Source organism: Trachurus trachurus (genome assembly GCF_905171665.1).
Source record: "Trachurus trachurus genome assembly, chromosome: 16".
Lineage (NCBI taxonomy): Eukaryota > Metazoa > Chordata > Actinopteri > Carangiformes > Carangidae > Trachurus > Trachurus trachurus.
In genome coordinates, this window is record NC_139902.1 from 8814155 (window position 1) to 8826155 (window position 12001).

At 41.2% G+C, this 12001-nt stretch overlaps 1 protein-coding gene across 4 annotated transcripts; it reads left to right on the plus strand.

The window, feature by feature from the left end:
• The first annotated feature begins 1478 nt into the window (after positions 1-1478).
• Positions 1479-7786, plus strand: LOC310999369 (uncharacterized protein). Of its 4 annotated transcripts, XM_083989771.1 has the most exons (6): positions 1479-1740; positions 2265-2324; positions 3871-4239; positions 5410-5649; positions 6966-7062; positions 7377-7786. In XM_083989771.1, exons 2-6 carry the CDS (start codon positions 2273-2275, stop codon positions 7435-7437), a joined length of 819 nt encoding a protein of 272 aa, XP_083845897.1. In that variant the 5' UTR covers positions 1479-1740; positions 2265-2272; the 3' UTR covers positions 7438-7786. The 4 variants fall into 4 exon arrangements, with proteins under 4 accessions (XP_083845897.1, XP_083845894.1, XP_083845895.1 ...); XM_083989768.1 differs by having other exon boundaries at positions 6966-7786; XM_083989769.1 differs by having other exon boundaries at positions 2268-2324; positions 6966-7786.
• The last annotated feature ends 4215 nt before the right edge of the window (positions 7787-12001 follow it).

A 12001-nucleotide genomic window follows, 5' to 3' on the forward strand; every position in this document is an offset into this window, starting at 1 on the left:
ATAAAATAGCAACAAAAAAAACTATATACTGACCTACGATGACCTTAAAATTGTATCTAAGTACAGGACTTTAAAATGTGCATGTTTCTATGCTCTCTTTAAACAATAATATTAAGAATGTGTGTGTATCAATTACAATATTAGATCATTTAGAATTCACATGACAAAAACATTTTCATCCACATAATGTAACAGGCTACACCCAAATGTAATGGGTTTAAACTAATTTTTCTTATGTTTAACTTTACAACTGAAAGGGTTGTAGATTAACTGAATTCATACTGATGTGGTATAATGTCACACTGATAACCGTTACGCAGACACTATATCACTTTTCAGAGAATACAGTCATTTTATTTTCTCTAAATGGTGATTGTTGCCCTTTGGACATAATTCACAGCCGTTTATATTATCACTCCTCACGTGTTACGCAGAAACTGATCTGATAAAGTGGCTGATAAAACTGTATGGAGGTAATACAGTAACATTATGCATTCAATTATTTGCTTTATTTGTTCACTGCAGTGTATGTGCAGCAAAACCAGACACTAATTATTTTGCATATAGAACCAGAAGCATATGCTGATTTATGACGAAAAGAGGACAATATGAGGGCAAACTAAGTGTTGATTTTTGCAGCTGATGTATTAGTGCCACCCACTGGCTAATCCCAGCCAACAGCACTCTGCTGTACACAAAGAGCTCAGTGGGAGCCACAGCTGTTATACCCATGATTATTCACAACCCCTCTGCAAATACAAATGGATTTATCATCAGTTTTAAATCACCTTTTATATCTGTGCCCCGGGATGCATTTCATAAAGTGAAAAACTGCAGAGCTAAGCCTGGAATAACTGACTTCTCTGTCTTCTCTCAAACTTAACCAAACTCTCCCAGAGGAAAAAAAACAATAAAAATCACTGGCAGCCCCCTTTACGTGCTCAACGGTGTCTCTCAGTTTCATGCGAGGAACAATTCTCGAAAAAAAAAAATAGAATAGAGTAATTCATGTATTAGCTCCTCTTTACATTCCAAAGCCAAGACAATGTATTGTGTCTGTGGGGCAAATAGTGTTCATGCTGGATAAGAGAGCTGCAGTACAAAGCCTGTTTCATAAGACTGAGTTCCAACATTGTCAGTGGTTTCCCTTCAAAAGAATACCATTGCATTTTATCTCTGTTTACAAACAGTGCAACCACAGCGGTGTGAAAATCCCAAATCAAACACGTCGTATTGTTGTGCAGGGGGGGTGCATGTTCACGGCCACGGACACAGGCCAGAGAAAGGATGGGGGTGGGGGTCGGGAGAGAGGAGGGGGCGATTTTACAATGGGAAAGTTCACTTATTTAAAACACAAAGCTGCTAGAACCATCTACTGTACAGGAAAGAGAGGGATGGGGGTTGTGGGTGGGGGAGGAAACTGCTTGGGAATAAGGTGACGCCTATACATGACTCACTGACTGGACCTGAGAATCAGAGACAAATAGGCCAGAGACAACACTAGAAGGTCCACAGATATTTTAGCTCCACTCCTGTCTGATGGTGTAACAGCTGTAGATCTGGAAAATCTCATCTGTAACCCGATTATTTTTCGATGGCAATTTCTTTGAAGATATTGTTTTATTTTGAGCCATAAATCTACTCTGTGAGCGAATTGCATGGCACCTTCACCTCTGAGAGAGTGAACACAGAGTGGAGCAGCTCTGGCTTGACAGTATTGTTTGTCTCACCTTTAGAAAGGTAGGTGAATCCCACTCTGGGGGGCGGGTGGGGGGGTTTGATGTGGATGACTTCAAGGTAAACAGTGAGGTGAATTCCAGGTTATGTTTATGCATGCAGGTTGGAGTTGTGTTCCTGCACCGCTATCAGTGTTTCCTCTCTCCCTCTCTCTCTCTCTCTGTCTTTTTTTGTTGTTGTAGCAGCTGTGCTTGAGGGGGTTCATTTTAATTTTGGCAGCAGACCCGTCCTCATTTTGTTCCAACTTCTGAATCTAGTGCCGTCTGCAGTGCCAATACTGTTGTTCTTTGGATACTTCACAAATAAATTAAGAACAAAAAAGAATGCCCCAACCATTTGGATTACATTTTTAATAGAGGTACATGCTGCTTTAATTGTTTGTTAGTCTCACTCTTATTTCGCATTTTCTTTGGAGGTGGTGTTATTATTCTTGCTGTGGTGGCACCCCTGCTGCATCAGTACAGAGGAAATTGTGCTGTTGTTGAGGTCACGGACAAATTCCTCTCTCTGTTCTCTATCTACATCAGCAGGTGTTATGGATCAACAGAATTTCCTGTGCTGCAGAGTTGCCCTGCTGCTTCTCTTAAGTAAGGCTTTTTTGTTGTTTGCACCACCCTAATGATTTTTTTAGGAGAAAAAGTAGGATAGAAATTAAAATGAAGTCTGTCTTAAAACAACAGTCTGTTGCCCATGGGAACATTCTGCCCGCCGTAATCCTTCCTCCTGTGCTTCCAAAATAAGGGGGAGCAAAATCCACAATCCTTATTTTGTGCATGAATACATCCAAGAGTTTATCTGAAGGTAATGCAGGGCTTTAAGCAGCCTGAGTTAGACAAATCAAGTGGATATCCTCTAAAGTTACAGCCTTTTTAGTACAAAAGTGCCTCTTTGTGTCACTATCTTTCCACTGCAGCTCAACAAGGAAACACTTTGTGCAGAGACATGAAGAGGGAATTTGGCTGTAACTCGAGAAGATATCCAATCAATTTGTCAAACGCAGATGGCTGAAGCCTCAGTTGGCACCAACAAGTCATTCAACCTAAACAAACCATATAGAGCAGGACTTCTGTCCATACGCTGGGATATGACCCAGAGATGCATACAGTAATACCAGCAGGGTGCTTCTTTCTCCTTTGATGCTCCTGAGAAATGGAACGGGCTCCAAAACTCAATCAAACTGGACCAATTGGTCTCCATAGAGACGTTCAGGATACAGTCTGAAGACACATGTAACATGGATTGGATTGTTCGTGCTCCAGACTTCCTTTTCCCTGGCTACACTGGCCAGCTTTCTCTGAGTGGGGGATCCCCAGGCGTTCCCTGGCTGGAGATATAATCTCTCCATGCACCTAGTCCTTGCTCTGCCCAGTGGCCTCCTCCCAGTTCTTTTATGCTGATTGTATATTAATTAATAATATTTATTTTTACGCTGAAGAAACAAAGAAGTAGTTGCACACACAGGAAATGATATGTCAACCCATCAACATCACTAGAATAAGCTGCCTGCTCAGACAAACCCATGGGGTTGTTTTTTTGACAAGAAGACTGACTTGCGTGGACTGCTCACTTCACAGATCTCGTATTCTCTCAATATGAACATAAGGAATGATTTCCCAGACAACCTGACTGCTGTTTGAAGATAGTTTAGAAAATTTGTGATGCTATCTTTTACATCTCTGAGATCTCTCCGGCGCAAATACAAAGGACCGGCGGCTGTAAACTGCTGTTTGCTTTGATGGCCACGTTTGCATTATTTACATCTCCTCCCTCCTTCGCCTATCAAGTTAAGACACATGATTAATACTCCTTGTGGTAAACGCTCACTGGCTTTACCAGGTCCACTGCAGATATGACACAGATTTTAGGATATTGATGTGGCTTGATGGATATCGCATTAGGCATGGCTGTCGTGCACTATTAATCATCGCTTGACATTGTTTGACAGAAAGCAGCCATACATATTCATAAAGCCCATACCCGAGGACGGAGATGAAGTATTATGCCACTGTTTGTTTTATTAGCTTCCAATACTGCAAACCCACCCCCAAAACTGATGAATATGAAATACTTTTGTCCAGTTGAATAGAGGAACATACTGTATTAAACACTGATGAGTCCACTCTCTGCCCTCAGTGCCATGTGGCCTCCAGTGTATGTCAGTGCACGTCATCAATGAGCAGCCTGTGCACATAATCCCCGGCTCCCCTCTGGTTTTGAGAGCCCGGATTGAGCACGGGCCCCTGGAGAAGATCTCCATGGTAACCTGGGAGCGGGAGTCTGAAACAGGAGTTTCTCTCAGGAGAGTGACACTGGCTACCTGCCAGGCTGGAGGCTCCAAGTGCGTTGGTACGAGGCCCAACGTGGAGGCGAACATGGAGCAGCAGGAGACGACACTTCAGATTAATGGATACAGCAGAGCGGACGACAGTGGCGTGTACACGGTGACTGTGACGGATCACACAGGAGCCAAGACCCCTGCACAATGCATTGTCAGGGAATATGGTACAGTATGATGCATGTGGCATGTGAGGGAATTTATTGTAAAGCCTCTTGTGCACATTATGGATGATGCTGAATCATTTACTTAATTAATAGGGTAGTTAAAGATCAACCAATTTCACTAATAGTTCCTGGTGTCATTCTATTGGCGAGAAGTTAATTTATTCACTTACTCTGATGTAGGATAGGAAATTAAACACTGTAGGAGGAGATGAAGTACACGTTTTTCAAAGGTGATTTTTTACACGTTATTATGAGATCTGTGAGTTTCCCTGCAACGCCACACCACTGTTACAGTGAATGGATTTTAGATTTTTTTTCAAGTTGTGATAGAGGTGTTTGAGTGCTTAGTGACCAACACTTGAAGGTTTTGGATTCCTCAGGTTGAGGTTCAGATCAATTCAAACTGAATTTCTTTGTTGACAAAAACAAACACAAAGTCCATTTAGCAGCTGCTCTGGAGCAACGTTAGATAATCTTGATATAATGGGTGTTTTTTCTGTCTTTTTAACAGCAGCAGTTTATGTTTCATACATACATCCCAGAGTAATGATATGAAAGCAGAAATATAAAATATATTTTAAAAAAAACTCCTCGGCTGACCTTTGGAGAGTTAACTCCAACAATTACTAATGATATAATGAATGTGCTTTAATTTCTTGCCAGCAGGCATTGTTTCCTTTCTGATGGTGGATGTATCATTTAAAAATTAAATTAAATTTGCCTATGGGCCTCACTTTGTGGGCCTCTCTCTTTGTTTCTAGATGATTTTCAGTCTCGTTGTAGCTTTCTAGTTTTCTGTCAAAAGCGTCTTTGCCTTTACTCTCATCTGTCTGCTTTGAAGGTTTCAATTCATCAGCTCCACTCTTCTCTACATCTGCTCTCTCAGCTTTCAGGGGTTCCATCATCCCCGCTCTCTGACATTACACCTCACTCTCTGGGATCATTATTGTCTATGAAACAAGATCCAGTTTCTCCTGTCGGCATTAAACATCTCTCATGATTCTTTGTCTTAGCCCCCTCGGACGGCCACGTGCCATTATTCTCATTTTATAACCGATAGATGCACACATCTGAGCATTTCATATCTCCCCTTCTTTCTATCCATCTACACATTTCTTCCTCCTTTATTGCCTGGTTTCATACTCATCCTCACTGCTGTTACATTTCCAGAGGCCGTGCACCAAGTCTCCGTCAGCATCAACATGTCTCACTCCTTGCTGATCTGTGGCGAGGCCTGGGGGACAGACCCTCGCTTCAACTGGCTCCACGAACGGGTCGCCGTCACCCAGACTGTGGGGAGGGTCTCTGCTGATGGAAGCACATTGATAGTGACCATGACCCCCATGTGTGGCCACTTCACCTGTACAATTAGCAACAAAGTGAGCTATGGGTCTGCGTCCTACACAGCAGGTAGGATTTTGACACTATTGTTATTACTGTTTGTCTGTGCCGCCCTCATTGTGCTTAGAAATGTATCAGTGCATTTGCTGCATTATTCACAATATGTCATTTCCCTACAACTCTACAGTATTCAAGCATCTTTCAGCTCATTGTTTTGGTTCACAGTCGCAACTCTTCTTTTTAGACATATGCAGGTTTTCCCTCAGTGAAAAGCTCTGGTAAGATAAATAATTGTATGCTATCTGCCCATCAGCAAACAGCAGGCGCACAGTTAGTTGTTGGAGACTGAATATTGGAAACTCCAGAACTCCAGATGAATGATAATGTTGCTCTGCATCTGCAGGACGAGTTACTAGGAAACAGTTTTCTAACACGCTCGCCACATCAACATGTCGGTGGTGTGCACAAAGCTTGTTGTCATGCTCAAAGCAGCCAAAAAAACATCAGGCACGTCTTTGTACTTTGTGTAAAAATACTTTTTTTTTTTTTTTTTTTTGCTGCTTCTACACAACCAAGAAATTCCAAAATAAAATATTGCACTTTACATTTCACTATATTTATCTGGCAGCTTTGCACATGTCAGTTTTACATACAAGAAGGATGAGCAGCCTTTAAAAAAGAATGGATGCAAATAATTATGGTGTATGTGATGCAGTTAGAAACGGCTCCACTTCCAACACTGACAAACTGCACACACATTCATACATCACTAATAACGACTCGTGAATAATAAATACAAGACTTTAAAATTGGACATTCTTCATTCACACTTCATGAATACTTTAAAGTTTGATAGATTCAGTAGGCTACATTTAGTTATAATATTAGTATGAAATAAAAAGAGCATGTTACATTGCTCTGCCGACTGCCGTATTGGTTATCAGATCTGACAGCGGTTGATTGGGTGAAAAGGTGGCTCTGCCTATTGACGTCTTATTTAAAGCTCAGCTCATCAGACTCCTTTATGCCACGGCTCGTGTCTTTCTGAGCCGTGCCATGATTGCACTTTCTTCTGTTTACTGTATCGCTGGTGGTGTTTCAGCGATAAAGGATTTTCCACAGTGCGATCAATAAATCACTACCGTTACTACTGCTACTGCTGCTAAACAGGCGAGACAAATGCAGTTCTTCGCATCTGCCAGGAGGCCTGATGATCCGAAGACACTCAGGGTGTTTCACCACAGCCAGCTAGTGGGTGTGACTGTGCAGACTTGTTGCAGTGGACCTTTCTGGACTTTAAGAGAAGAGGAGCCATGTCTGATGACTGCATGTGTGTGTTTTTTTAATCCCTTCATCTCATCATTTTCTTTTTTCCTACTTGACAGCACCTTGTGTTCCAGAGGGCAGAGGAACGACGGCGGCTGTAGTGTGTCTCATCCTCCTGCTGCTGTTTGGAGGAGTGCTGGCTTTTCTGCTGTGGTGGTACAGTAATGCACATAGACAGTGGCAAGCACAGTCACAAATCTCATTTCAGGCTATGCTCTGATCACAAAACCAGACGCTGAGAGAAAATAAGACACTGGGAGTATAGCTCCTTTAGAGAGGAGAGGAACAAACCTGAGGGAACAAAGTGAGAACAGAGAGAGGCTGCACACCTACATTCCTCACACATCATATTAGAAACTCATGGTCCATGACGGGCAGCAGGGTGTGCCTGCTGATATAACAACAGTCATGTTTGCTAAAGCCAGGCTTGTCAGTGTTGTTTGGTCTAAATTTATCTTGTTTCTTTTCAGGAAGCGCAGACACAATTACAGAAGAGAGATTCTGCATGAACCTTTGGATGCTTCGATCTAAAAAAAGAACCAGAAGAAAGGGGTCAAAGGCTTTATTTCTGTTATTCAGAGGTCTAAGAGAGGAGAACAGGGAATGGACTGGATTATGAGGGAGGAACTTCCTGTCCTGTGAGCAGTATGACCTTACACTGCAGTGGAACAATGTGAAAAGTGAACTGCTCACTGGCAAAACAAATAACATCTAAAAATGGATATCCATCTTGAAGTGCCAGTAGTGTCTGCACACTGCCTCCTGCTGGGCTGCACCTGACACTGGGTATTTAACAGTAAAAGAAATGATCGTTTTGTAAAGCTTGTATCGACTTTGCATTGTATTTGAATGTACTGTATTGCCTTTGTAATAAAATCCTCTCGCAAACTGTGACAGAAACTTACTAATTCAACAATTCACTTGAATAAATCTGGGGGAAAAAAGACAGTTTCAGTTTGAGGAGACGCTGTGGCTTAAATTTTTCATGAGAACAGAGTTGTGTGCTCTGTTATCTTTTTTCTCATCTGCTATTACCACAGAGTTTGACAAATCTTCCGCCTTCACTTTGCATTTAGGTTCACAGCCATGCAGGGACATCAACACTGCTAGAAGAAAGGTTGAAGACGGCGGGTAACGTCTACAATGGAAGCAATTTGAAACTGTGAAAACCCATTAGAAATCAGAAAAGGATGAGATTACATAATCTAGAGTTAGACTGTAACAGGGTCACTGCATTCACAAAAGTGGCCATCAAAAAGAGTCACATTGCCCCTCATGCTCCTGCCCCTGATAATGTTATTATCATGCTCATGTCATTAACCCAACTGTCATTTAACAGTTACTGTAGTTAAATTATTATAATAGTGACACATTACACTTACAATTAGTATAATAACTGCGAACTTGGATCATGAATAAATAACATCATATTAGAAATGTGACTTCTGTGTAATGATTATATTTTAGAATCATTTTAGAACTCCCCAAACGTCCCATCTATCAGTCTTCAGAGTCAACCATTAGCTTTTATTAATATATGATATAAAGCAAGCTATTTGCTGTTGCTGATGCAGATTTCAATTGATAACAGGAAAAACTGCAATCAAAATTAAATATTTAAAATTCATTCACTTGACAAAAGTTGAAAATGGTTTAACTTTACAACTTTATACCTAAAAAGTTTTATTAGTTTTTTCACCATATAACCAGTTTGATATCACTCAGTAATGGACAAGTGCATAATGTATATTGCACAGGAAACCATGTGCAGAAATTAGGATATAAAACTCAGTACAATCTCAAACCTAATTTGGCATTGATTGCGTGAATGCAGTTTCACTATATTGTATTTTCAGGGAGCTGTGATCCCACTCCATTGTGTATTCAATTGTGTAATCATTTTGAGGGTAAATTTATCTCCTGGGATTCTTGTTAATTTGTGTTTTTTCTCCTTTGTTATACAGTTCTTGGTGCTCATCCAGACACTGCAGATTGCGTAATACATTATCATCCATTCCAGCGATGTAAACATTCACAGTAAACCAATCACACTGCTTAAGAGATGAACCCAATAATCCCCAGCACTGTTATGGCTTTGCTCCACAGAGCTACATCAGGCCACTTGGAGGAAACAGAAAGCCAAAGAACCAGAGGTCACATGTAGGACAAGTCACACTATGTGGGAGGAAAAAAACACTTGAATTTCTGCCATGAGATTTTAGGCGTGCCTCCGGGAGATTTAGTCAAAGATCATTTTTACCTTCAGTGCCAATATTTCGAAATCTTTCACAATGAAGTAGTTTCATTTGCAGCTACAAAAGTCCTCAATATTGCCAAACCTTAATGCTAATACAAGAATGGTGGAAACAGCTTATAGCTCCCTCAGGCTACATCCTGAGGTGGAAAAGACAATGATGAAATATTATGAAAATGGAATGAAAACTGGAGTGATGAGAGTGGAATACAGATCACTCACCCCTGAAGTCAGACTGTTGCTCAGAGTAAGTAATGTGCCTGCGCTCTAAATACATCTACTCTGTATGAAACAAATACTGCTTGTCAGCTACAGAGTCTGCAAAGTTGAAAAAACGTAGGCATTATATCAAACATACATCACTGTGTGCAGATAACCCCTCTTGAGAGGACAGTATAAGTGCAAGGAGGGGCAGAACATTTCTCAAACAGCTCCTTTACCCAGATATCTGCCAAAGTCCCCCCCTCTCCAGCCCCCGTCACAAGCCCATTAGCACTGCTTTCATTGTATTGTTAGTGCACCCTTCCTTGCATTCAGCGATTCCCATCAGGCTACGGAGGAGATGGAGGTTCAGCACAGGCACATTCATCATAAGGAGCTGAACCTGCAAGTTGCAAAGCCTCCTGTGAAGCTGGCCCCATATGATAAGTATGAAAAATGTGTCACAGGAAATCCCACTCTAACTCCAGCTAAGGGCAAGCATGGAATTTGTCATTTAAAGAATATACAGTAGGATCTATATTTGTATTCTTGTAAACAGATCCAATTAGAAGGCAGAAACTGAAAATGAACTCATAATGATAATAGATGCCTGATTTAGATTATTTGCATCAGACCTCCACTGTTCAAAAACATAAAAAAAAAAAGGCTGCATCTCTCAAGCTGCCATTGTAGGCTGTTTTACATTAGCACTATTATCACCCAATCTGTCCCTAAAAACAGTCCAGCCATAACAGTGTTGCAAGAATAAAAAATTTGCCATATTCAGACAACGACCTGTGGCGTGGGACTGAGTGCCACAAACAGGGCAGGGAGGTCCAAAAGTATTCAGATACACATTCATTGTTTTTATTTCAATTCACAGACAACAGTAAAAAAAAAAAAAAAAAAAAAAGGCAGGGGGGTGGGGGGATAAAATAGAAATTGCCAGACTTATCTTTAAATGGAAAACAGGTTGAAATGTAATTTAGTCTACAATTTAAACAGTGTTTATTCTCACAAAAGATGGGTCAGTATTTCCCCAAAAGTAGCTGAATTATCTTCACTCCATGCCGGTTTTGGCCCAGAGCAGCCGTCTGCAAAGAAAAGATTAAAAAAAAAAAATCAAACATGATTCGACTCTGTAACAGAAATGACTCCAGGAAGTTGCTGCCACCATAGCAGCTCTGCTCTCAGATGCTGCCCGAGATGCCAACGTCAGCATGCTAACAATCAAAATTACAATGCTAGCATGCTGATGGTCAGCAGATTCGGTGTAATGCTCAACATCTGTCATGTGTTAGCTCTCTTACATTTTCTAATTAGCACTCTAGACAAAAGTGCGGTTGAAGTATCAGACAAATTGAGACTTTGACCTGATGCTGGCATGACATTAGCAGTCTGTGGATCATCGTAATTATTAGACTTTATCCTCCAGGCACTGTGTGAGAGAGAGAGAGTCTGTACCAAATTTCATGGCAATCCATTTCGTAATTGTTGACACATTTCAGCCTGGGACAAAGTGGTGTACTGGCATTAGCCACACTGCTACCATGGCCTAAAATAATTACATGATGAAAAGAGCACGCCCTAAATTATGTTGTAAAATCTCCATCAAAATTATCTGCAAATAATCAAATTTATTACGGACCGGTTGCAGACTCCGGGCTGACAAGTGTACAGTGACTGAATAATGGCCCAGGAAGGACAAACCGTTAGAAAGGTCCATCATAATTCTCACAGTCCATAAAATAGAAAAGACTGTCTGCTGATCCCTGACAGCTCAATATTATCTTATCACAGTCCCTGCAGTCGGGGGCACGCTCACATGCACACACACAAGCTGATTCAGGTCCAGATCCTTGTTTGTGGGGTGCATTGTATTGTGTCTCTCTGCGGAGCTGTAAAGAGCAGCGCACTGATCCATGATACATCCATGAGAACCATCAGCGGCCAGTCTTCCCTCTGTTGACCTCCAATTATTCAGCGTCTCTCTGTGCATTCCAGTCGTGTTGCCCTTATCACAGCTGGATTTCCTTGCCAGAACTATATGTATTCATGGTTACAGATAAGAGACCAGCGGAGGGCTAACAAAAGGAGAATGGGTGGTCTAGTGTGATTAGAGGAAAAACTTGAGTAGCTATTTATAGTCAGAGGCAGAGAATTGGTCAGCATTTGATTTGGGGAAATGTGCTTATTTGCTTTGTTGCTGAGAGTTGGAGCAGAAAATATGTTTATTTTATTATCATTGAAAATAGGGATTATATTTATAAACAGCTGGGGGGTGAAACGTGGCTGATACATTCATGTGGGACTTGCCAAATACAAAAATTGACAACATGTCCTCATTCTGCTAGAAAAGTAGAAAGTCCAGTCAGCATTGTGGTTCCTACAAAGCAGAGCCATATTTTGCTGCTGCAGCTTTTGTTGTATATAACGTCAGAGACAGAGTTGGAGGAAAACATTAATAGCATTCATCATAAGATAAATGTGAATCTACAGCCAGGAGACAGTTAGTAGCTTAGCATAGGCTACAGCAGTGGCTTTCAAAGTGGAGCCCACCAGGGGACAGCAAATTAGAGGGCAGATCCAAAAAAGGAAAGAAGAAAAAAAAAGCACATTGTTTTATGTGCATTATTGTTT